The 27,922-nt window shown below is 36.2% G+C and overlaps 1 protein-coding gene across 4 annotated transcripts in view; it reads left to right on the top strand.

The window, feature by feature from the left end:
• Positions 1 to 27,922, top strand: part of LOC5577136 (leucine-rich repeat neuronal protein 2) — a 502,666-nt gene that overhangs the window by 456,082 nt on the left and 18,662 nt on the right. For all 4 annotated transcript variants that reach the window (XM_001663174.2, XM_021855555.1, XM_021855556.1 and 1 more), the window contains one exon: positions 25,742 to 26,744. In XM_001663174.2, the coding sequence (XP_001663224.2) occupies positions 25,905 to 26,744 (840 nt within the window). In that variant the 5' untranslated portion in view covers positions 25,742 to 25,904. The remainder of the gene's footprint in view (positions 1 to 25,741; positions 26,745 to 27,922) is intronic.

Genomic DNA, 27,922 nt, shown 5'->3' with positions numbered 1-27,922 from the left:
TTGTGTGCCATTGGCAAAATTATAGAAAACAGGCATAGAAAACAGCGAAAAATGATCAATTTCACCAGAAATTACGGTATATGCTTCAATACGCGTTTAAAAATAAACTTACTTCGATTTGATGAATGCTTTCGACTGTGATGATTAATTTATTTCTGAAGTTTTATTGGCTCTATCAGTCTTCAGTCTGCTAAAACAACTTTTGATATTACTTCTCCGACGTTTCGGCGTATATTTCGCATTTTCAAAGCGAAATATTCGTCGAAACGTCGGAGAAGTAGAAGCAAAACTCGTTTGAGTTGCCTTAAAACTGATAGAGTCGATAAAACTTCAGAAAGAAATAACTAAAATGAGGTTGATGCAATCCCATATTGAAAAATATAGGCATAATAGTCTCTATAGAACATTTAATCTAAATAACAGCTGCAAAATGAGAATTGTGTTCAAGTTTGTACTTTTTGCTGAACAATACAATTAAAATAAGTTATCTGTGTGGTGGTGCTAAACTAAAATGGCGTGCAGGAATGTACAAGACTATTATAAACATTTGTATGAGAAAACGAACTCCAAATTTTGAGCGCTTTTTTCTTAATGCTCACTATTTCCATGTGGGACAGTAATGCTGTTATGGGCAGTGTTGGGGCAGGTTCGCGATTTCCGATGGTATTGGAACGGTGGAGAAAAACGGCCACTTGCTGTCAAGTAGCCAATATGCTAGACGGGAAACGGCAATACCGGCGAAACCACTAGCACAAAGCTCACGGAGGTGTCGCTAACAGTCACTAGGCGTCTTCTTTCTATCCACTTAGGAAACGGCTAACACTTGGAACTTTATTTTATTGGGCAAATAACTTTGGAACTACAACTTTTCTGGACTTCTTGCTTCTTTTAAAGCTCAAATTGGAATGATTTTATTCTACAAATCTTAATTTTACGAAACCTAGCCAGCTACTACAACTTATGAAAATTAAATTATATGCTACTGAATTATAGCATTACTACAATAGTCTAGCACTCAAATGCAGTTCTAGATCAGGTGGGTTCGGTGCGAATCTATAAAGATCTGGTTGGGAACTTGTTGAGAACAAACAGGCAGTAATGTCCAATTACAGAATCTGTTCTTGTAATAACTATTTGCATCAGTTGCTATCCATCATCCACCAGGACCAGACATGCGTTATTGTTTTGCTCCAACGGATGTTTTGTTTGTTCTTTTTGCAATCCATTTTGTATGGTGAAAAAAGTGTATCGTTCTGGATACATCGGTTCTCCCTTGCCGGCCAAGTATTCCTGATAATAAGAAGTTTATCGATGAGGAGTTTGAAGTTGATATGACTGAAGTGAAGTGCTTGCAGATGCATAATGTTTAGAACAAACGCTGGAACTAATGAACAAGTATAATTAGTTAGAGTGACCAAAAAGAGTGAAAATTTACTTAAATATTCATATTTTAACAACATTTCATTTAATGGCAATGTTCCTCACTACGGTCTGGACGACACAGATTGAATTTTCTAAGCAACTAGTACAATAATGAGCCTATTGATGTGTTTTTTTTTCTATTAGAGATATTGCTTTTGACAGAGATATTTCCATTTTTAGGGGGACATATTATACCGGGCTACCCTTATAGCACTTCCACTCTTTTTGAAATTTAATTTCATGTGACTTTCATGATAATGTTCAAAGAATCTAGGATATTCACATATCATCAGCGTAAGTGTAGACATGGTATACTTGGTGGGTTGGAAGCCAACAATATTCGATAATTTAATTCAGACTGCTTCCAGCATCTTTGCTCCGACTCTAAACAAAAAAAAAAAACTTATCGGAGAATTCTTTGGAAACTGCGTTATTTTGTTCCACGAATTACTTGAGGGATATCTTAATGGACTCCTCAATTAACCTTTTGAAAGTTTTCTTTTAAAATTCTTCGTAAAATGTTGCCCATCATTGTGAATGGATTTCCATCTAAAATTCCTCTAAAAGAGAATTTTTGGAAATTTTCAGTAACATTTGTAAGGATATGTAGGGAATCCTCCCAAAAAATTTTTCTGAGATTCCTTCACAATTTCATAAAAAGATTTATGTATCGATTATTATATCATTTTCAAGTTATTTAAACAGAAGTTTCCAGAGTAATTGTAACAGACACAGACGGTAATATTTATGGAACTGAAACAAGATTTCGTCAAGAACATCCTTTAAAGATTATGGCATAAATTCTCCCACAGGGTCCTGCAAGACTATCCATAAGAGATCTTGAAATATTACATCCACAAATTTCACAAAAGATTACTTTAAATTAAATTAAAATTAAAAAAAAAAACTCCTTATAAATTTCGTTTGCGTTTTTTACAGGAATTTAAAAAAGATTTCCCGAAGAAGCTAGATTGTATTGTATTAATTTGAATCTGGGGTTCCATGAGAAACACCTACTCGTTTCTATTTCAATTTGACCTTGAATTGTTATTGAAAATCTGCTGCTGAAATCCTTTTGGAAAATTGAGCATCGACTCCGTAATATTTTGGACGTTATCTTTTATCTCTCAAACTCAACAGTATTCTACAGATTATACCAAATAGGTAAGGTCTTGTCACAAGGAGTAGGGGAAATGGTCCCGCCGAACTTAGTGAACTATTGAAAATTTCGGAATCTCCATACAATATGGTAGCATCGGAGAAGAAGGAACAGGGTTGAAATGGCTGACAATTTGAAAAATAGTTGATAGGACGTTCATACGTTACGCACGTTCCCATCTCACATTTGCTGAGTTTTTAAGACAACTAAGCCGTGCGAATCTCGTTTTATTTTTCAATTTTACCCGAGAATCAACTAACAAACTGTCTGGTTGCTTAACCACGAAGTACAGTTTTCTGATAATAAGCTTTAATTTCTTGAGATCTCATGAAATATGTTTGCCGGCTACTCGGCTGTGCAAATCTCAGTAAAAATTGATCGAGATTTGACCTTCTAAATTAGGTTTATAAACACGCACCCCTTCTCCACATAGATATCGAATTGTTATTTAAAAGTGTTATACAAACTTCTATACGCTTACTCATAAAACTATCAACAAAAGATTTTTTAATCAAATGCTTGTTCTGGAAAATACACTTTTGAGCTTTTGATGAACTTATTTAATATAAGTTTTGCTGAACAAAACACTAGAACTTTAGTTTGATGGTGGAGGTGTTTTATAACCGCAATCAGTGTATCCCAGTTGAAGTTGAAGGGCTCAAATGCAAAGTAGTTTAAATGACATTTTGGTCAATTTTGAGTTAAGTTAACTAAAAGATTGTACACGCTAAGCTTACTTTACCACAATCCTTAAATTTTATGGTAATCTCAACAGATGAAGAGGTCGATAAAATAAAACACCGAAGTTTGTTCGATTTTTTCTGTTGTCGGTGAACTTTTATCGAAAGCTTCAAAATTTTACCATACTTTATTTATTTCACCAAACTATTCAGCTGTTTAGATTTCACCGGAATCCGTAAAATATTTTAAGTGTGTACAATTTTAAAACTTTTCAATGGTTGTTCAAGGTGATTTTTTTTTGTTTTTGGCTGTTATACAATTTGTATGGAAAGAAAAATAGTTGGAAAAATTTCGAAGCAGATTTTCTCAAAAATAAGTTGTTGTCTATGTTTTTGTAATGTGTTAATTTACTTCAAAACCATTCGGATTGGAATACCAAACAGCTCAATATATGTGTCAATATAAGCTTTTGCATCTAACCACCTCAGTTGGTAAAGTGATAACTTTAGAAGAGAAATTTTACTGTTTTACTGATTTTTTTTTATTGAAAATCCAAAGCACAGGAAACTGTTAATATTCATTTCGCATATTTTTGCAACATAACCTAACATTTATTTGCCAATTGGGTGGTGTCACATATGTAACAAATGTACTTTTACAATATAAAAAACTTTCGATTGATAACTGCGGAAGTGTTTATAAGAACACTGAGGTGAGAAGAAGGCTTGGGATGTAATGTCCTGAATTCTTAAGGATTTAGAAAGGATTTATCAAAGAGCACCTCCAGTAGCTATTTCAAGGAACTATCCAGTTAATCTTCCATTTATTTTTATTCTTTCTTGGATTTTTTCAGGAACATTCTCCCATATTTCCAAGATTTTTCGAGGAATGCTCGCAGATTCTTTTTCAGGACTTTCTCATGAAGTCCTAAAAGACGATGTTGGTGCTCTAATGGCTTTCGCTTCTGCGTCATAAGCAGAAGGTTATGGGTTCAAACCCAGGCCCGTCCTTTTCCTCGTACTTTGTAGCTGTATCTATCACTTACTTCTATCTTCTACTTTCAATCTATCCCGCTTAATCTGATCATTCATTCCAATTGCTAGAACCAGCCAAGGGCAAGAAACCATTTCCCTACGCTTCCATTATTCTATCATTATAGCACGCTTTTTCACAAGCCTGAGACATAGGCAGTATGCTTACCAAAAACCAATCCTCTTTGCAATAAAATTGCCTTACCCTCATCTCATACACTCCCGTATAAACTGACGTAGATGCAGTTGGACCCCACAGTCTACAGTGGGCCAGTTTTATATGCAACATCAATTCCTCCTCCGTCCCCTGATTGGTCAGCATTCTGGCATGGCAGGCGCCATTGTTGTCTAAAAATAGAAGATCACCTTAAACACTGATATTGCTGGTTAGTCCCGAGCAGTTATCTGGTCTGTTCCATGATAGGTGCAGCTGTTCTGGCGATACTGGAGTAGCAACCACGGGCGTCTATTCGAGCTTAAGCTTAACGACTTTCTCCTGTCCTGAAGGTTCACTTGAAAATCTTCCAGAGATTATTCCACGAGATTTTTAAACTGTTCAAGCGGGGGTTCCCTTTAAATATTTCCTTTACAAATCATGGTTTCTTTCTCTACAAATTTTGAGGGCATCTTCACATTTTTTTTCTGGATTTATCAATGAATCGCTTAGAAATTAGATGTATGAGATTTTGGTCGAGCACTCGACACTGAAGAAGTCTGAACGTCGTTGACAAAATAGGCCTATCTGTCAAGATAAGCAACATATTAGAGTTTAAAGGTATTTGCTCGCCTTGCTAGTGATTTTAGTATTTTATATTTTGCAAAAAGTGAAGTGTTAAAGTTCAAATGGTAGTTTTTTTTTTCCTTAACATACTCTAAGAATCCCTCCCCTACATTAAATAAAAAAAAGTGTAGTCTTCCACTAAGTTTTTCGAATATTTTTTTATGAATATTTAGAGAGAAAAAAAACAGAAACATTTAAGTTTTCTAATACAATAATACATCACGGAAATTCTACCGAGATTGTGCTATAGTTTAAAAATACCAAAAATTTCAGCACGAATAAGTTTTGAAAACTTACATTAAGTGTTATAGAAATTTTCGTGAATTACTATTCTGCAATTTTTCAAAGAATAAATTAAAGTGATTCCTCCATGAGATCCCGACCAGTGGATAATAATACAATTCGATAATAATAACAAATTTTGTTTTACTTTTGTTAGAAGCCCTCTCAGTTTGTTGAGGAAGTTATAACGCAATTGAAACAAAATTCATTACAATAGCAAAGGCTGCTATATGTTTGTTTCACAAATAAGGGATGGTACACAAATTATGTCACGCTAAATTTCGACTTTTTCAACCCCTCCCCCCTTTGTCACGTTTTTTATATGAGTCCTTCCAAAATTTTGTAAGACTTGTCACGCTTGGCTTGACCCCCCCCCCTCTTGGAGCGTGACGTAATTTATGCATGACCCCTAAGCATTATTATAACACAATTTATTATAAAAAAAAGTAATTGCATTTACATGACCAGTTTTATTTCATCTAAAAAAATTACATATTTTGCTACAAGGCAATTATGGAAGAGTGTTATCTCTGAATTATATATTTGTTTAATTTTTTTTTTGACGTTAACTACGTCTTACGGCAATATACTGGGTGTCAATTGAAAATCTAAAATTTTGCGACCGTCACGAAATTATGAAAGATTTTGAACGCTAATAACTCAGTCATTTATCGATAGATTTTAAAAATTTTCCCACCAATCGGTCGGAAATGTATACAGCAATTTCCTCGAATGGAGAAAACTATTGAATATCGACAATAAACTATTGAAAATTTGGAAAAAGTCGACCCCTTTCTTACGCAACCAATCACGTGCAAGCAGTTTTCCACGCTTCTTTTGCGTTCCGCTTCGCACTATAAAAGCAGACCGATTCCTGCTTGGTCGGCGAGCAAGTCTCGAGTGCCTTTCGCATTCTCAGCTCAGTTTTCAATGGAACGCGAATGGAACAACAACACGCCGCCACGACTGAAGCCGCTTGTTGAAGCGCCCATCGTCATCGCCACCGCAAACCTCATCGGGCGAGGAGGATTCCTACCAGTGTGCCGTCAAAATGTGTCCGTGTTACGCAAATTCAACAATTCAATCGGCACTTTTCAAAGTCAACAAATGTGTTTTGAAGAGTTGATTGTGTAATATTCCTTAATTTGTTCGAGATGGCTGAAGAAAATCGACTAAAGCCGCCAAAATGTGTCCGTGTTACGCAAATTCAACAATTCAATAGGCCCTTTCCGGAGCCAACAAATGTGTTTTAAAGAGTTAATTGTGTAATATTCCCTAATGTGTTTACCACATACTTGCTATAATTTCTTAATTCATCTCATAGCAGCATACAATAATTGATTTATTACGAATAATTGACAATACGGCAATTTGAGGATGTTTCCGAGGACGTTGCTGCAGTGCCGTCGGGATGCAATAACAGCATAATGCTAATCTTGTACATCCCTTACCCAGACATCAGTTTCATATAGCCTATTTCCCGGATAAGCAAACGAAGAATTTCAAAGGAGCATCACCTGCTATTCTAAGGGTATAAAGCATCCCTTCTTCGTTGAATTCGGTTTCATTCTATTTTCGCTTTCGAGCTGGTAAGAGCTCCTTCAAACCTGCTCAGCTCCTCGCTACCTGTTTGTACGAGATGGCTGAAGAAAATCGACCAAAGCCGCTTGTTGAAGCGCACATCGTCATCCGCACCGTAAATCTCATCGGGCGAGGAGGACGCAACCAGTGCGCCGTCAAAGTGTGTCTGTGTTACGCAAATTCAACAATTCAATCAGCCCTTTCCAGAGCCAACAAATGTGTTTTAAAGAGTTAATTGTGTAATATTCCCTAAAGTGTTTACCACATACTTGCTATAATTTCTTAATTCATCTCATAGCAGCATACAACAATTGATTTATTACGAATAATTGACAATACGGCAATTTGAGGATGTTTCCGAGGACGCTGCTGCTGTGCCGTTGGGATGCAATATATTTTCTATTGTTAAGGAATGATTCAAAAATTACGTAACGCAAAATTTTCTAGCTTTGGTTCCCCTTCTTTCCCCATGTAATGAAACATTTTAAATTTTTATGTTAACACTACGAAAGACCCGCTCCCTCCCCCTGTTGCGTTACGTAATATTTGAACGCATGTTTTCCAATTTCCGTTGTGATGCACCATCATTGCCAAAGCCAAGATAAAAATTTCCCTCACAAGATGCAAATTCAAAAATAATCAATTATGACATTTGACTATAATACAAATGCAGCAAATTACATGGCGTAGTTAACGTCATGCGGTCGTGTCTTATACACAACCCCCACTGATTTTTATTTTTATCTTTATTAACGAGATTTTTAGCCCTGGGCTAGTTTATCTCGGGACCAACGGCTTTACTTCCCTTCCGAAGGAAGTCGTCACTGAAATTTTTAGTGACTATCTCGGGGATGGGATTCGAACCCAGGTCCTCGGCGTGAGAGGCGTGTGTTCTAACCACTACACCAGGTTCGTCCCCATTGTTTACATTATAGCATATTTTGTGTAATGTAATTGTGCTATATTATTTGTAATTTTGACTACTAATCAGAGAAAATAATAACATATTTTGTTTGAAAAAACGTCCTATCTAAGTAACAAACTTTGTAAAAATGTTGTTGTAATCCACTGGTCGGGATTCCTTCTCCAATGATTTTTTTTCATCTTTTCCTTAGAAGATCCTTTACAAAATTTTTTAAAAGATGCTTCTTTATTATTCAAACCATCATTAACTATAATTTTTTTTAACTGAATTGTATCTGAATTCTTCCGGGAAGTTTCTTTAGATTTTATTTGTGTTTTCCTTATAAATTTCACAAGACTCGTTCTTCTTTCTGTATTTTCTTTCACAGCTGTTCATTGAAAACTTGCCATTTGTATATTGCGTGTGTATCCCTGGTGGGAAGCACGAAGGTACTCTAAGAAGACCTGAGAAGTCTAGAATTTTTAAGTTCATAAAACGATGCTCCACCGGCGCATAATGGTCCAAATTTTCAAATAAGTTGAAAAACAAAATCAAACATTCATCTACTATATCAAATGGTTAAGAATACATATGAGAATTAAAATATATCTCTATCTGTTCTATATGTTAGGACGTTAAATAGCTGTGCAAAACCTTACATTTTGCTTCAAAACTATACAAATGCATTTTCATTAAAATCCGTGCAAATTTGGGTTACAGCATATTTTTTTCTCGTCGATTACTCGTTGTTATAAAGATTCGGCATCCTCGAATGCAAATATCATTTAATCAATACTTATTGTTGTAGGTACTTCAACCAATTAAAGAAGAGCTTCTTTATACCGTGCAAATTGATACCCGAAACTCCCCGCGGAGATATCTTGCCCAAACACGCGTTTCAGACTAATGAGTCGATTGAAGAAGATTCCTCTTGCCAAAGTTTGCCAACACGTTTTTTGCCTAATGTTTTTTGAAAAAGTTGAGAGCCAAAAGATGTATCAAAAACAGCATTTTTGTTAGAATGTTGCTCTATGGGAACCAAAAAATTGTGACTATGCCCGAAATAGAGTCTTCAACCCTCCAACCATGTTCCAAAACAATTTAAGAAAGTTTTTAGAATGCGTAGTTTCTACCATGAATATTTAAATCTGGACCACTGTGTGGCGGTACTCACGGAATTCAGCATGGCCTGACTGAATAGCAACGCGTTAACTACTATGGCAATATGGGCCCCTAAGATTTCCGTTGAACTTTCGGCTTGGATTACCCCAAAAAAGTAGACAATGATTTCCTCCAAGATTTTTTGTTTCGAAGTTTTCTTCAGAAGTACATTTTGAGATTTCATGACAAAATTTTCACGGAGATCTTGAGAAGATTAGGCGGAAATATTTCATGAAATTTCATCAAAAAACCGTGCAGTCATCCTCTTATAGATTTTTTGGAACATTATTTAAAAATAGCTCCAGCTTTTTTAAGGATATCCTTCAAATAATTTCTCAAACGATTCATTCTACATTTTTTCTAGGATTTCAAAGGAAATCTACCAAAGCTTTCCCTAAGAGTACTTTTAAAGATTTACTTATGAAATTGCCATGTTTTTATCAGATATTATTTTATATGAACATCTATACAAAATATATACCAGGAATTCCTTTAAAGGGGCTCTCCAATGATTTATTTACGAATTACATATTCCAGAATTTTATTCATGAATTTGTCGTCATTTTTTCACATTTCTTCAGTATTGCCTTCAGGAATTCGTTCTACATCCGAACTGATTTTTACGAACGATTTTTCCAAGATTAATCATGGAGGCTAACGAAGATTTTCCCAGTAACTCCAACAGAGATTATTTAAATTATACATTAAGGGGCCTTCTCCATACGTTTTTCCGGAAATTCTTTCAGAAAGGCCTCCGATATTTTATAGGTAATTCCTGTAAATATTCACAAGCGGTTTCTTAGGGGTCTAGATAATTTTCTAGATAATGTTGATGAATAAAACCTCGGATTTTCAGGAGTTTCATCGGAAACCCCTTTAAAAATTTCTTCAAGGACTTTTCCACACATCTGTTCTAGCATTTTAAAAGATATTCTCAGGCTCGGAGAGTTCTACGAAATTCTTTCGTGGATTGCTTTCATCGTATATTCATCGTGGGAAAAGCTTAGGAACATCTCTGACGATTTCCCTAAGATTTTCCAAGTACATTCTGCTGAATAATAACTTAAGGTTTTCAGAGGATCCTATCAAAATTTGCCTGAGATACATCCGTCAAACCCTTTATTACACCTCTGGTTTCCCAAGAATTATTTTGTCAATGCCTTCATGAATTTTTATATTTCTCCAGAGTTTTTAATTTATTTGCTATAAATCCCTTTCAAGATTAAAAAACATAAATTCTTAAATAAATCTGCTGAAAATTCCTTGTAAAATTCTTCTGGGTAATTTAGCTATATTTTGCAATTGCTGAAATACCTGCAACAACTCTTTTGAGGTTTTTGAAAAGCTGGATTCTCCCAAGGGTTATATTTGCAAGCAGAAAATATTCATAGCAAATTACAATATTGGAATTAATCAGTCTAGCTAAATGTTTTCTCTATATTCACGAGCATTCACGCTTAGCTGTGTTGATGGCTGTTCTTCTGTTTTTCTCCTGTCACTAAAAACAATGAAAATAACAGCACTCAATTGAACGACGATCATTCGGCACCCCTGAACGGTAAGCAATCGAACTTCACTTTCCGCATGACCGATAACGAGGAAATGCCTGCATCCAACTACCTACAGCTATTGACTGTCAAAGCCAACAGAATGTGTGACAAATACATAATTTACTAAACGACCTTCTCATCCCCCACCAAGCGAAGACATGTTCAAGTCGTCAAAAAGTAGCACATCTCTAAGCTCTAAAGAGGAAAAAGACAAAAGACCTAAACTCACAAACGCCTTCGTTCGGTGAGGTTCTGCAGAAGGGTCTTTACTTCTCTATAGTCGATGGGGTGTGATTCTGGACGATGACAGTTGACTTCAACCTCCTCGCCTATTCACCATCCGATCCGGTAGGTTACGCATTCGGTTTTCTGTTTGCTGTCTCCGAAGGAGGCAATTGCTGCAGTATTTTTCAAGCAATCGACCGTGACCGAAATCAGTCACATGTGATTGTTTGGTTCCTACGTATCCGTCCCAGCTATTGAACGAACGACTTGGGGAAGTGGAAAACGATTTTAGCATTCTAAACCTGATTTTCCACGAAACCGAGAAAATTTATTTCGAGGCCGAAGATGTTGAAGAACAAAAAAGAGGGGATGAATTTAATTAGGATGTCTGGTGGAGAACCGTTCGAAAACGAGTTTTTCTCTTTATGAAACTACCAGAACCATTGGATGGATCCGGCAGAGGCAATGCACTTTGAAACCGAAAAAAGAAAAATACACATTGTTAGAAAAGGATTTGCAATGCAGTGGAGTATGAGAGAGTGAGGAAGGTGGGGGAACAATCAAGAGTGAGTAGACGATTTCGCTCTCATCTTGAGGACAAAAAAATAGAAAGAAGATAAATAAACAAACAATTGCAGAATGACGACAATAATGGAGCACTAGACACACACTGTGTTCCATTCATCAGTTTGGAACTGTAGCACGGAGCTTGATGTAGAAGATTTAGGAGTAACAATCAATTGGATGTCTATCCAAAAAGTGGTGTACTGTTCAGCGTTTTATATGACTACGGTTCAATTTTTTTCTTATCTTGTTTATTTGGTAGGTTAGAAAAACCTTTTCAAATAAACTGAAAAGTAATGTTTTGTGAAGAATTTCAAAAGTTTCAGAAATCATTCGCTAACGAGACACCGTTCGATAACAAAAAGCCACTTCTGCTCAGCAATCAAGCATCAAGGATTGTCTACCATCAGTGAGATAGGTAGTACGAGAAGAACAAACAGAGAATTCCAATGGAAAACACATTTCGTCACACTACCTTCTCAACCCCACACCCCACTAGTAGAGTACTAGAGCCCAACAGATCGGCTACACACAAACTGAATTGTACGGTTTCCGGCCAGTCTGTGCAGAACAGTGTCCTTGCAGGCACCTAAAAAGATGAAACGTAAGAAACGGCATGAGAAATGAGTCTAACAGTTTCTGTTGAGATACGATACTCCCCAACAAAGAAGGATGTTGTATATGGATGGGAAATGGACGGTGTGCGGTTGAAAAAAAAAGATGGAGCCTGGGCGTATGATGAGCTCTTTTTCTCTTGCTATTGCAAACAAAATAACACTTTCGGTTCTAAATGATGATGGTGATGAAAACGACAGACAAACAACGGCCACACAGACTTTGGGTGCGGGAATTGTCTGTGAAATTAAAAACAATAAAAACGACCGTTACTATGCCTCTGAGAGGAGCGGGATGCTATGAAGCAAACGCAAGAAAGCTCGGAATAATAAAAAGCACTTTCGGACGAGTTGAAGATAGCTGTAGAACTATTGTCCTAGGGTTTGTCAAATGGCAATGAGGGAAGAGAGATTTTGCTTATGCTTTCAAGTTGATGAAGCGACACAACTTTTAGCAACTTCTCAAAGTTGAGAACTAAGAAAGGCAACCAAATTATTCTGCATTGGAATTTCAACTGTTTGAAATCTCTCAAAGTTGTTTCCATATAGATTATTTCTCCAAATTTTATCGGTTTTGTGTAGGGGATTAGTTGCACCTAAAAATGTTTCCAAAAATACTCAGATACATCACGGAAAGAGTACACCTCCTTTTACTTCAGTAATTCTTGCTAAAATTCGATATATTTCGAATGTATTTATGTTCAAGTATTGTCATGACCAAAAGTCATGAAATCATGAATCTCTTTACCGTAACGCCAGCTGTACGTTACGTTTCAGAAGTGTAAATTCAAATCATCAAACCATAAACTATATATACTGGAACCATGAATAAAATTCATGAAAACATGAAAACTATTCATGGATTTAGATACCTGTCATTTATGATTCCAGTTTTGGCAATGAAAAGTGGAAATTTGAGTAATGAAATCATGAAGCAGGATCATAAAATCATGAACTAATTTCATGAATACATACAAATGTCAGTTATGATCCCAGTATATTTGTCATAGGTAAACAAATAACATGAAGATGTATTTTGTGCCAGTAGTTTCGGAATAAACTGTGAGAAGAGTCAACAAGTGCCACATTTTGGGCTGGAACGCGAACATCCAGTGGTTAGGTTTGCACGCAAAATGTTAGTTCAAACATCAATGAATTGGCACATCGTCCCTGGGCTGCAAAATGCTGCTGGATTGTATTGGCGATGGAAAAATCCTAAACGACTCTGCAGGCGTGTAAAGATCAGCCGGCTGCCGAAGTTTTGTGTGAGCTGCTCTATTGTAAGATGTGGAGAATGCATCACATCCGAACATTGAAAATCGCCGACGAATTTGTCAAGCAAAACCTTCGTCAATCATTGCCCGGTATGGAATAATCCGTGTGAAAGCTGGCAAGTACGTTTTCGCACATCTAATAGCACCGGCAGTTTAATTGGGTTATCGGTAATGTCATTGATAAGATGGCAAAGTTCCGACGAACATGGTATTCAAATTAACTTCTTCCGTAAACAAAACTTATTCATAATTTCACTTAAAAAAAAAACACTACCGGTCGCAAAATGAAAAAAGTGACAGTTGGATTTATGTAACGCCCTGAGCACATAAATTCTTGATTAATAGCCATGGTTTCATGACTTGTAGTCATGATATCATGAAACATAAAATTTTATGATTTCATGACTTTTTGTTCATGATTCCGGCAACGGATTTTTTTTCGTGTATATGAGGCAAGTTGGTCGGGTCGGGTCGATGACCATTAGTCTGGGACACGGTTAGCTTAGCTTAGCTTAGCTTAGACTGACTACACATATCAATGGTTGCTATTCCGTAATTGACCGAAGTCAGTGAAAATGCACAAAGAATCAACTAGAAGTTCGGCTGGGATTGGCCATAATCTTCTTCAGTGTACATAATTCAGTGCCTCTATTTATACAGGGTCAATAACGGCGCCGGCCACGTCCTTGCAGTCAGGTGGGATTGGGGGAAGGAATGTTAGTGTGTAACCTTTGCTTTTTGGAGACCGTGTTTGCCTCTGCATCTCCACAAAGGTTACTGGGAGGGATGTTTGTTAATGGGGAGGATCGTTGGGTCATAGGATTCACTTTGATAAGCGATTAGACCATGATAAACAATGATTTGTGAGATATATACATGCTTATACGTAAATATAATATTTTCATTTGATATGAACAATTTCTATGTAGAGGAAAATTATGCCGACACTTGAGGTGACGAACCATTCAAAGTTTGTTGAACAAATACCTAAATGTAACATTCCTACAGCTGTCAGGACGAAAGCATGTGTTATTATATTTTACTCATTTTAAAAGAAACAAAAAACTCGATTGGTTGGGACATCATAGAACACTCTTATTCTTATGCCGACACTTACAGTGGCGAACCATCCAAAGTTTGTTGAATAAAGTGAACCTTTCGTAAGTCTACACTTGTAGTGTCGAACCATTCAAAGTTTTTTTTAATTACAAAAATAAAGGTATATAAGAGGTGTTCTGAAAAAAAAAAGGTTAAACATAAATAAATCATGAATCAGAGTTTGTGTCGACACTCACAGTGACGAACCATCCATAGTTTGTTGAAAAATCATATTTACATCCCACCATTGTAACGATTGAATGTGCAGTCATACATATTTTATAGATTAGAAATAGTAGCATGAAACGAGCTCACCAATTGATCCGTTATCCTTGACTGAGCAGCCACAATCCACTTTCGGCTTCACTCGTTTGCTCGGCTATAAAAAAGCACTCAGGAAAAAAAAAATAAGCGCGCGACCCAAAAAGAATTAAAAAAAAACTGTTCGGGCTTTCTTGACGCACTGCCCAGGAGCAAGCGTCAAGGTCGAAGGATCAAACAGAACTAACCGATCGCGGCACTTTTTCAGTTACTCCAACCGAACTCACCGATCACGCCACTTTTTCACTTACTAGACCAACGCGCGACATGTTTGATCCTGCCCTCGTCGCTCGCCCCGGAAAAAGCAAGTGTCAAGGTCGAAAGATCAAACAGAACTAACCGATCGCGGCACTTTTTCACTTTCTTCAACCGAACTCATCGATCACGCCACTTTTCACTTATGAGACCGACGCGCGACATATTTGATCCCGCCCTAGTCGCTCGCCCCGGGAAAAGCAAGTGTCAAGGTCGAAGTATCAAACATAACTCACCATTAGTCTGGGACACGGTTATATGAAAAATTTAGATTCTCGCTCCAGTCCACTTTTTGGATTGCATTTAGGTCCCATAACAACTGTGCAAAATTTCAGCCCGATCGGAGAAATTATATTTTAACGCCAGCCGTTCAAAGTTTGTATGGGATTTACTATGGGAAAACTTACTTTTGCAAAGAAAAATCGCCAGAGGCCGCCCATTGTCCTCTATAAAAATTCTGAACACAGATCTTGATAGGTATTTCTTCGATGAACAACATCGCCGAAGACCGCAAAGCAATCCGATGCTTGTGTAAAAAAATATTAAGCATAGACTATTCGGAAATTATGCCCGATTTCGTTATTATTGTTATTCCTTTACGTGTTAATCAACGTCGCGTTGCCAATAGGTTTTCATTGAATAACTTTTTTCACAAGTGTCGGATTGTTTCGCGGTCTTCGGCAATATTCTCCATCGTGAAAATACCTATCGAGGTCTGTGTTCAGAATTTTTATAGAGATCAATGGGCGACCTCTGGCGATTTTTCTTTGCAAAAGTAAGTTTTCCCATAGTAAATCCCATACAAATTTTGAACGGCTGGCGCTAAAATATAGTTTCTCCGATCGAGCTGAAATTTTGCACAGTTGTTATGGGACCTAAATGCAATCCAAAAAGTAGACTGGAGCGAGAATCTAAATTTTGTCCCACACTAAAGACCATGCGTTTCATAAAACCGTACAACACGCTTGCGGAGTGCATGTTGTTTCGACGCCATCTTCGATATTATTGGAGTAATATAATCATTGTTAAAAATTGAAATATCGCAAAAACACCATAATAGACCTGTCTGAAATTTTGACATCCGTTTCATCAAGTATTGTTCAATGTTGCCTCAAAATTTTAGCTTGCGATTTTTCTCGCTTTTGAAGATATTAAGGTTGAAAAATTGCTCTATTTTTCAAGTTTTTTCATAATCAATTCATAACATAATTTTAATTTGGTCTACCTTTGCCAATAACTCGAAAACAATAGGCTGTGGAATTTTGACGTCTTCGAAAGAGTTGTTTACTTTATTAATTTATTAAGTAAGACAAAAAAGAAGACACCAAATACCGGAAACGCTTCGCTACCGAGTTATAAATTTTGTTCCGCCACATTTTCGTCCCTGGCCCATAGTGGATTGAAGTGACTGCATCTAAGCGAAAATAAACATGCCATCCATTTTTAATAAGTCCAGTTCTCTTCATAAGGAAAAAAATACGCCCTTTACTTTAATAACAGTAAGGCATTTAAATAATTCTCATTTTCTTCTGATTATCCGATATTATTAATAAGCAATTTTTTTTAATACGAAATTGGCTTGGGAAAGTGCTATAAGCATTACTTTTTTACAATTTTGACATTTTGCACTGACTGTCAGTGTTGGCAGACCCATACACAAATCTCAATCATTGAGTTCTCCTGCGAGAACAAACTCAATAGAGATCTGCTTCACCAAACTCACGCATGAGATTTCGAAGCGAAATAACTCACTCACACTCATGCCGTCAAAAATGATTCAATCATAAAACTCATCGCAAATCTATCGAAAAAAAAATGTTTTTTTTTGAACATCAGAAGGATTTGTCATATTTCCGACATAATTGCAAGGAATTTCTTTACGTGCTATACGTGAAAAGCTAATGAAATACAAGCCAATGAATCAAACGGATGAGCTACTCAAGTGAGAAAAAGCTCAAGCATGAGAAATGATAGTTTGGGATTTTCTCAACGCTACTGACAGTAACAGCTGTTTATATATGTTTCAGAAAACCTTTTCTTTTTTTTGTTCCCTAAGGCCAATTATCATCAATTGATAACACTACATATTAAACTACACAATTATTGAAAATGACAAAAAAAATCACCAAGACAAAATATATTTTATCAGCAAAACTATTCAGCGAATAAGTATATTGAGTGATAAGAAATCAATGCGCTGGAGATACATATTCTCTCAGTATTTTTAGCAGATTCGTCTCAGTACTCTCATCAGAATCTTCCTAGGATTCTCAAATGAATCCTTTCAAAATTCTCCACAGAACTCTTTCAGAACTCTCATCAGAATCCTCTCAGGATTCTCATCAGAATCTTCTCTGGATTCTCGCCAGAATCCTCTCAGTAATTTCATCAGAATCCTCTCAAGATACTCATCAGAATCCGCTCAGAATTCTCAATAGAATCCTCTCAAGATTCTCTTCAGAATTCTCTCAGGGTTCTCATCAAAATCCTCTATTGATTCCAGGAATCAAATATAAATCCGAAAAGGATTTTTATAAGAATTTATACAGGATTCCCATCACAATCCTTAGAGAATCCTCACCAGAAACCTTACAAGCCATTAGAACCATCACACTTTTTTCACAAAATAAGATTCCTCTCAGAATTCTCATGAGAATCCTCGCATGATTTTCATCAGAACACTCTTAAGATTCTCATCAGAATCATCTCAGGATTCTCTTCGGAATCCACTCAGAATTCTCATCAGCATTTCCCCAAGATTCTTAATAATCTCATCAGAACACTCCCAGCATTCTTATCAGAATCCTTTCTGGAATCTCATCAGTACCCTCTCAGGATTCTCATCAGAATCCTCCCAGGATTCTTAACAAATTCCTCTCAGGATTCTCATCAGAATTATCTTAAGATGCTCATTACGAATTCTCCTCTCAAGATTCTCAACAGAACCTTTTCAGGTTTCTCAACAGAATCCTTTTATTGTTCTCATCAGAAACTACTCATAATTTTCATCAGAAGCCTCTCAGGATTCTCATAAGAATCCTCTCAAAATAATCACCGGAATCTTCTCAGGATTTTTATTAGGTACCTCTCAAGATTCTCATCAGAGTCCTCTCACATTTCTTATAAGGGTCCAAACAGGATTTTCATCAAAAACCTTTCAGGATTCTCATCAGGAACCTCTCAGGATTCTCATGATAATTCTCTGGATAATCATCAAAATCGTCTCAGAATTATCATTCGAATCCTCCCAGGACTCTTAACAGAATCATCTCAGGATTCTCGTCAGAATCCTCTCAATATTCTCATCAGAATTCTCTCAGGATTATCATAAGAATCCTATCAGCTTTCCCATTTGAATCTTCTCAAGATTCTCATCACAGTCATCTTAGAATTTTTATCGGAATCCCTTGAAGATTCTCATCAGACTCCTCTTATGATTACACAGTGTAACACAAATGACATTTGTGAGTGTCTCAAGAATCAAATTATGTGTCTCTAGTAGCTTCGGGTTTGCTAAATCTGATGCCATTCTCAGAAATGTTCCAGCAGGTCACAATATTCAGCTACAGGTAGACAAAGTTGTATAAAACACTGGTTTTATTGAAGTTGACATGAAATTTAAAGTATAAATACTTTTTAGTGATCTAAACCTCCAACTTTGCAAAATATAAATAAAACTTTCATTTTAGATATAATTTGGTTGAAATATCACGATTAAATTTAGATTAAACCGATTTTTCCAACATGTCTCCGTACATTAACCTCTCAGGATTTTCTTCATCAATCCATTCAGGATTCTCATTAGAATCCTCTCAAGATTCTCATCAGAGTCATCTCTGAATTTTAATCAAAGTCCTCTCAGGATTCTCATCAAAATCTTCCCAGGATTATCATCAGAATCCTCCCACGATTTGCTTCAACATTCCCTAAGGATTGTCATTAGAATCTTCTTATCATAATTCTCTCAGGATTCTCTTCAGCACCCTCTCAGCATTCTCATCAGAATCCACTCAGGATTCTCATCAGCAACCCCTCAAGATTCTTATCGGAATTTTCATTAGCACACGCCCGAGAATCTTATCAGAATCCCTTCTGGATTATCATCAGAATCCTCTCAGGATCAAGATTCTGAATTCTGAATTCTCGTCAGAATCCTTTTAAGAATCTCATCAGGCAATACTCTCAGGATTCTAATTAAAAAATATCTAAAGATTCTCATCACCACATTCTCAAGAATCTTATTAAATTCCTCTTAGTATTCTCTTGAAAATCCTGCTAGGATTTTCGTCGGACTCCTTTCAAGATTTTCAACAGAATACTCTCAGGATTCTCATCAGAACCCTCTCAGAATTCTTATCAGAATCCTAATATCTCATTAAAATACATAAATAAAAAAGTCAAGTCATCAATTGAAATCGTCAAACCACTAAAGAGACGCATAAGGCAGTTGTGTATTATAAATTTTCATGCAAATCTATGGAAAATGCTTAATAAAAAGAACCTAGAAAATGACAACTTTTGAACAGCAAAAATTGAAAAATTGCGCGTGAAATGTTTCGCTTACAAAGCAGACTATCCGGAATTTGAAGCTGTCCGTAATATGAATCAAAACAGTATATGAAAAACCTTTATCGAAAAAAAGTTATCTATATAATCGATCACATTCTAAAACATTTCAGGCAAAATCGCCTTATTTTTAAATATACCAAAACCATATTTCAGAACATTCTTACATTCTAATTACTCGTCATGAATTATAAGGTACCGTGGGGTAAGTGGATACAGAAAATCACTAGTCAACTTCATTATTATGTACAGCTAACGTGAATAATGTTATTCATTTTTTTTGTGTGAACAAAAAATTAGAGACTAAAAATCTAAACAAGTATAAAATCGTTATTTGTTTAGATTTTTCTGATTGTTATGTATTGAATATGGGTGACTTGAAAATTTGCGCCAAATGATCCACTTGCCCCACTAATCTCAAAAAATCTGTTCTCAAAACAAATTTGATGTAATTAGGTATTGTAAGAATGATATTCCTTCCATCGTTGTTATTAGTGCTATGTTGCATATTTTGAGAGTTTTAAAATAAAAACCAGGGTAGGTGTACCAGTTATGGACATAATGGTTCCCTATTTCGCCATACTTCATTACTTAAATGTCTTCAAATTTTGAAAATTTGTGTGTGTGTTGTAGTAGTTAGATTTAATATATATCTTGATGTTAAAACATTCAAAAAGATTTAAAATGTGAAAGTTATCAAAATTTCTCATATGGCCAAATAGGGAACCACTATGGCCATAACTGGTACACTTTCCCCATATTTATTTTATTAAAATATTATGAAAAATATGTATACATTAGTTCACACTAATTCGAACAAAAATAAAACATTCTGAATAGAATATTTTGGAGAAAATTAATCCATTGTATACACACAAGTTATACATTAGTATTTTAAAATTATTCCTACCTATTTATGAATGTATTTGTATAATTTCTCTGGAACAGTTTTTATGGTCAAATAACATACAATAAAATACTTTCAATTTGGCGAATTCGTATATTTTGTTTTTTTTTTTGCATTTCAGCTTAGATAAACCACGAAAAGTTTTGTTTGAATTTCACAATATTCATTTTTTATACCAGTAAGACAGTAAAAAGGTTTAGGTGGATTAATCAAAATTTTCTCTGATCAAATGTAAGCTTGTGATGACAAAAATTTAAAGGAAAACAACATATGAAGATATTAAAACTTATTAAAATTCGCTTAAGAAGTCTGCCAATATATGATAATAATGCTTGATCCACTTACCCCCTCCATTTAAAAAGTGTGGGTAAGTATACCATGTCCAATATATCTGTAGTTATTTACAAAACTCACATATTTTCCATTGCGATTCATTCAATTAGAACTGAAATGTCCACCATGTGTTGAAAAAACAAATAGTATTTGATTTTTGGTAGAAATACAATGGATTTTTGATTGACAGAAAATAGTTTTGGAATTAATTGATTTTTGCAGTTAACAAGTTTGCTTGTGCTAGTGCACCTATAGTACCAGTTTTGCAGTAGTATAATTGTGGACGTGAGAATATAACCTAAAACGAAGCAATGGTGCGGAAACTCTCAAAATATTCAAGTATTTATGCCTAAAATGGACAAATGATCTACTTACCCCACTGGTACACTTCCCCTACGGTACCTTATTATTTATTTCACATGAGTCGCATGGAGCGTAGACTCGATATGAATTATAAAATAAGTTGAACTCTTATAACACGGTGTGCTGGAACACACATATTATCGAACTTGCATGAACCTCAGATCTTTTTTCACTAAAAGTTAGCCTTGGTAGTCCAAAAAAGATTGTTGCATATTAAAAAATCTTTCATCGGCAAAAAATTGAAAAAAGTCGATTTTTGTATTTTTGAGCTTTCCCCATATATGGGTTCATAGAAGAATATTAGAGTTACACTAATTTTGATGAATTTAAACGGATAAACACCAATTTGACATATCTTGAACATAAAATAATTATCAGACATTTCAAATTGAGCATAATTTCTTCCTACAATCACACAATATGACCAGCCCATCGTGGTATGCCGTTTGTAATTGACTTCAGTCATTGACATGACCTTATAAAAATTTAGAGTAAACATACTACAACTCATCATGCCAAATAATTTGAATCATTGGAATTCTTTATCGGATATGAAATTTTATAAAGATAGTTAAAATTGTACAATTACATAAAGCTATAAAAAGAGCATTACTCTGTTTTGATCTTGTATAGCATTTTTACTATTACTGGCCTCGTTGTTTAAAATTTTCATGAAATATTGAAAGATAAAGAAAGATTTTTACGTAGAGCTCTTTGCGATATATTTACATCCAAAATTAGAGCTTATACAATTTTTATAAAATAACGTTATATATACAGAAAATGTAAGATTTGAAACCAAAAAAATCAATGATAGCCTTACATGTGTAACAATTTTATGCAATACCTGTAAAGTTTTCATGCAAAATTGTATTGGAATCTTGCAGCCGCTGGTTGGGTGCATTTTTCACATCATTATCGTATCCTATGTTACATTCACCTACCTGAAACTAAATACTTAAATTTATGTTTTATGTTTATGACATAATCTCGCTCTTATATTATAAAGCCATTTGCTGTCAATCGTGTTATAGTGAACCCCCTTTTAAGACTATTGTGTTTAAACACATGAATGAAGGCTCTATACTGCAGTGTGCAGCCATGTGTTTCCATTTCTATTTTTTTTTTTCTATCTTTATTAACGAGATTTTTAGCCCTGGGCTAGTTCATCTCGGGACCAACGGCTTTACTTCCCTTCCGAAGGAAGTCGTCACTGAAATTTTTAGTGACTATCTGGGGGATGGGATTCGATCCCAGGTCCTCGGCGTGAGAGGCGTGTGTTCTAACCACTACACCAGGTCCGTCCCCCGATTTCCGTTTCCATTTCTAGGATTTCATATTTTGATTGAGAAAATCTGTCGATTACGTCAAAATATGACTGAGAATATAATCCATGGGTATGGAAACAAGACACACACTTAGTTGAGCTCGGCCAATTTTCATTGTTTTACCGAGATCCGCACAGCCGAGCGGTCAGCAACTGAATTTTAACTGATATTTCAGCAAAAAATCAAGTTTGTTTATAGCAGCACCTTCGGGTGCCGCTACCATCAAACGTCAGTTTTGCTGAGATGTCAGCAAACGAACTTTAACCGAGATTCGCATAGCTGATTTCGGCATTCTGATTCAAGAGTGCACCTGTTGGAAAATACATTCTTAATTTGTAACTACTAAAAACATTGATTTTTACCGCATTTTTATCATCTTGTTGATCGTATTAGGCTTATTATTTAGAACTGTGGGCTTCGTAGCCGTGCGGTTAGTGTCACCAAGCATTTAGCCGCATCGTGCTAATGGGGGTGGAGGGGGTGTTTCGATTCCCGCCTCAGACCGGAAAACTTTTCTTCAGGAATGTTTTTCGACTGTGCCATTGGGCGTTGCATGCTAGTCTGTTGTCTAGTGTAGTGCTCTCTTCAAAGGGCAAAATGCCCACTGGAAGCGTTAACGTGTCCATGTCTCTTTTTTTTTTAAATATTTTTCATGTAAAATACAGCAAATCAAGACTTTCTTAAACCTACAGAATTCCATATCGTTAGTTCGGAAACGAAACATTTCAAATAGTCAAAACGATATGTTGAATGATTGTGGAAGTGCTCATGGAACAAGCAATCTCTATCCCAAGAGGAACGTTTCTCCAGAAAGAATACAAAGTGTTTTTATGAAAAGCTTACTATTCTGAAGGTCAAAGTGAAATTTATAGTTATATAAAATGCGGCATACCACCATGGGCTGGTCATATTATGTTAGTGTACGTAGAAAATGATGCTCAAATTTAAACGTTGGATAATTCATTCGTCCTCAAGATATGTCAAATTGGTTTTTATCCGTTGAAATTCATCAATATTAGTGTAACTTCAATATTCTTCTATGAACTTATATATGGGAAAAGGTCAAAAATACAAAAATCGACTTTTTTCAATTTTTTGCCGATGAAAGATTTTTTAATATGCCGCAATCTTTTTTTGACTACCAAGGCCAACTTTTAGTGAAAAAAGATCTGAGGTTCATGCAAGTTCGATAATATGTGTGTTCCAGCACACCGTGATAACGCATAAGCGTCTTCAAAAGATCCAAAAACGGCCCGCAATTTGTCAAGAGAAATCTTTTTGATTTATTTGACAAATTTGTTATTCTTATCTTATTTCTGGCGTTACGTCCCTACTGGGACAGAGCCTGCTTCTCAGCTTAGTGTTCTTATGAGCACTTCCACAGTTATTAACTGAGAGCTTACTATGCCAATGACCATTTTTGCATGCGTATATCGTGTGGCAGGTACGAAGATACTCTATACCCTGGGAAGTCGAGAAACTTTCCAACCCGAAAAGATCCTCGACCGGTGGGATTCGAACCCACGACCCTCAGCTTGGTCTTGCTGAATAGCTGCGCGTTTACCGCTAGGGCTATATGGGCCCCCAAAACAAATTTGTATAATCTATGAATTTCTGACGAAATTGAAAGAACGTTCATTGGTTTTTCTATTATACGGAAAACACAACAATAGGACATAGATATGTAGAAGGATTTGTTTTAATGCGAATGTATTTAACTGTCGATGAAGATTTTCAGCACCTTTATCTACTACAGAAGCTTCAGTTTCCATAATGGAAAAATGACTGGGAAGAAATTGAACTAAGAAAACACCAAAAATATAATAAAATGAAACACAAATCTAATTAAAATGAGAACAAATACGTAACAAACGCCAATAAACTTCAGTGACACCAGCAACAGCACACAACATCGTCAAACGGATTGCATCATCAACAACAACCAGGAGTCTGCGATTTAAAGTTTTGCAGCACACTTATTTTTCTGCTTACGCAAATCAAATAAGCAACTAACACGCTAAGGCTAGTAGGCACCAGTAGATCCAGTAGATATAGTAAATCTTTTCATCAGAGTAATTTAAAATTCATAATACAACCAATAAGCTCCTTAAAATGGGTTTGAGTTGATCAAGTATGGATATATTTAAAACATCTTGCTTGAGTAATAAGTCAAAGTGTATACTGATATTGATGCTTACTACTTCAGTGTGTTCTGAAGACCTTAATATTAACAATATTCATAGTAGTACACTTTCCGAGCCCTATGAAGCTTTATGGGTTGGAATGAGAATGTTTCACAAGAATTGGGTGAGTATAGACTGTAGTTGATTTTGTAGATCATAAGGATTTGAATTCCAGGACAATCTGGATAACTTCCATTATCCAATATCTTTTCAAAATTTGTGGAAACGTCTGTTAAGGCTTAATGAATGCTGTTAACCACTAAACGTAGACATCATTGTCATCAGAATGTTCTGGAGGCCTAAGCATTGTTCTAAGTTATTTATAAATTTCCTTAATCCCCTGGTGCATCGTAACTTATTATATATAACTGGTCTGTTCACTTTTTGCATGAAAACATTTAGTTTCCAAATGGAAAATGAGTTCTAAAAGAAAGTTTATGAGATTTTTACCCTACCCGACCCAGAGGTGTTATAGAATATATTTGTCAAGAATACTTTGAATGTATACTTTCCCATTACTCATGGAACTACAACTAATAGTAAAGCAATCCTTCATTGAAAAATCAGCCTCGTAGCCTACTGGTTAAAATATATACTGAATTCATACACTTTTACATAGATACTATCGAAGCATATTGAATTTTTACTAAGAATCACTGACTGGTGGAATAGGAAGTGTACACTACATGACCATGTATTTGGATTGTCCACTGGTATCCAAACTTTGTAGATGCATTTGGAGGTGCAAAACCGTTAAAATGATGAGAAATGATCCAGTGGGTCAAAAGATTTGAGCAAAAGATGGTACAAAGTCGTGCACACATTTTAAAGGTCAATTAAATGTGATTTCTATTGATGCTCACACCTACGAAATTCCTAAAAATCAAACTTTAATGACATTTCAAATTCAAAATTCGACATCTGATGACGACCTGGCTATGCCCTTTAACACCATAAACTCGTTGATTTAATTTGACATTCGCCCCTCAAAGTCACACTTCACGCCCGCACAAACTTATCATATCTTAATAATCAACAGACAAATGAAAAAAAAAATCACCCAAAACATGATACAATCTCTTCCCGTCACAGAGCGAGCACAGATGATGATTTTCATTTCTCTTTTTTCTCTCCACTCTTGACACCGTTTCGTTACAGATGCCCAGCGAAGAAATCAGCCGCCGCATATAATTGAATCCAACACTTCGGACCGCCCCCACCTACAAGCTCAAGACAGCAACAGGAAACTTGAAGACGGAACACCATTTATCTCCGAGGGCGGCGAGGCGGCGAAGGCGGCAGATAAGTTGACAACAGAGCCATGACAGTGTCATCGTCACCACCGTTCCCCAAGGCGACAACCGTTTGTCCCTCCCGATGGACGGGCCGACAATGTCTCGTCGCCACACTGCTGGTGCTGTTGATTTGCATACCGAGGCAGATAATTGGATTCTGTCCGTCACTGTGTACCTGCGAGGCCGATCGCAATCTTCGGACGTCTTGTATCAACGCATCCCTCGAGGTCGTTCCGATCCAGCTGAATCCGGACGTGCGACACATCAATCTCAGCTCCAACGCAATTACCAATGTGCACTTTACTCTGGGGTTCTACAGCCAGCTGGAGATGCTGGACATCTCCCATAACCGGCTGGACTCGCTTGGGTCCAAGAATTTCGAAGCCCAAGAAAAGCTCAAAGTTCTCAACCTGAGCGAAAACGTTCTCACTAGCCTGCTCAAGGACACCTTCAAAGGTCTGAAGCAGCTGGAGATTCTCAAACTGAACAACAACCGGATCGAGAAGATCCATCCGACGGCCTTCCACGGCTTAGCGAATCTTCTGGAGCTGGACCTAAACAATAATCTGATAGTAAGCTTCGAAGATGAGGTGTTTAAACCCCTCACGACGCTCGAGAGGCTTTCCCTAAAGAATAATCAAATACTAGAAGTGCCATACGATACGAATTTAGAACACTTGCGGTTACTGCAATTTTTGGATTTGTCCACCAATCTGATTGAATTTGTCAGTAATGACAGTTTTGTGGCGTTGCGAGAGCTTCGGACACTGAAGCTGGATGTAAATGTGCTGACCGAGCTGGACTTGGGCTCTTTCAATGGGCTGAACGCACTGAAGCATTTGGATCTGGCCGACAATAATTTGACGGTGAGTATTTTTGGCTTTAGTTTCTCATATGTGTTCAAACACTCGAAATTGTTACTACTTTTTTCCGTAAGATTTTAAGATTTGGGAGATTTTATTCCCTTTTCTAAATTCAGCTGCAACTCTGTAGGGTAATTAAACTTTGATGAGATTTCTGCATAGGTTCTTCATTAATTCTTTTTCTGTGTTCTGGGGTCAATATGACCCTAGAGCTGTTTGAAAGGTTGTAACATTTTTATTAGTGATTCTATTTGTGATTTTTTTCACACGTTAGTGCGTTTTAATGAGTTGTTAGTTTAACACATAGATTTTTTTTCAAATATCTTGATAGAATAGTTTTCAAGAATTATTTTCTTGAAAAAAGTACGTCCTCTTTGCCTTGGTGCCATATTGACTAGGGTTAGGCGATTTTGAATCGACGTTCCAAAAATCGATTTTTTCGTTACGATAAATCCATTTTTGGGTTAGATATTATGCAGCTCACAGTTACTCAGATGGTTTGAACAACATCGACACCGCCCCCAAGCTAGTCAAACCGATTAATGCTGATGCAACCGTTTGACTGACTGTCAAAGTTTGTTATAGCAACACTATATATCTTCGCATGTTTTGAATGATCTCGGCAAGTCTAGTGAATATGTGATTATTATTTTTCCGAATTCTGCGACTTTGGGGGGAATATTTTTACGATTGTTGGGCAATAATTGTAACAAGGGAGAGCGGAACTTTTAAAATTAAAGTATCGGGAGAAATGAATGATAAAATTATGAGGGGCCTCTGTCGGGGATTATTCTGAAACAATGGGAATTTTTCCAAACAAAATTTTCCATAACTTATTCAGGATTTCCGCTACTGATTCCTTCTACGATCGCTCCAAAACAATCCTCCAGTGATTTCTTTAGTAATTCTTTAGGGCTTACTCCAAGGCTGCCTTCAAGAATTTCTCTAGAGGTTGCTATAACAATTTCTTCAAAAATTCCTTTAGGAATTCTTTTAGAAGTTAGTTCAGAGGATTCCATCGTGTATTATTCAGGAATAAAATCACAAATTCTTTCAGATACTTCTCAAGAAATTCATCCCAAAGGATTTCACCAGGACTTTTTTCAGGGCTTCCTCCTTAAATCCACTAGAACTACTCCAAAAGTAATTTCTTCAGAGACTTATCCAAATTTTCCCTTGGG

The sequence above is a fragment of the Aedes aegypti genome, chromosome 3 (genome assembly GCF_002204515.2).
Source record: "Aedes aegypti strain LVP_AGWG chromosome 3, AaegL5.0 Primary Assembly, whole genome shotgun sequence".
In the NCBI taxonomy this organism is placed as follows: domain Eukaryota; kingdom Metazoa; phylum Arthropoda; class Insecta; order Diptera; family Culicidae; genus Aedes; species Aedes aegypti.
Note: the sequence above shows the minus strand (reverse complement) of the source record. Positions and strands in the feature narration are given on the sequence as shown.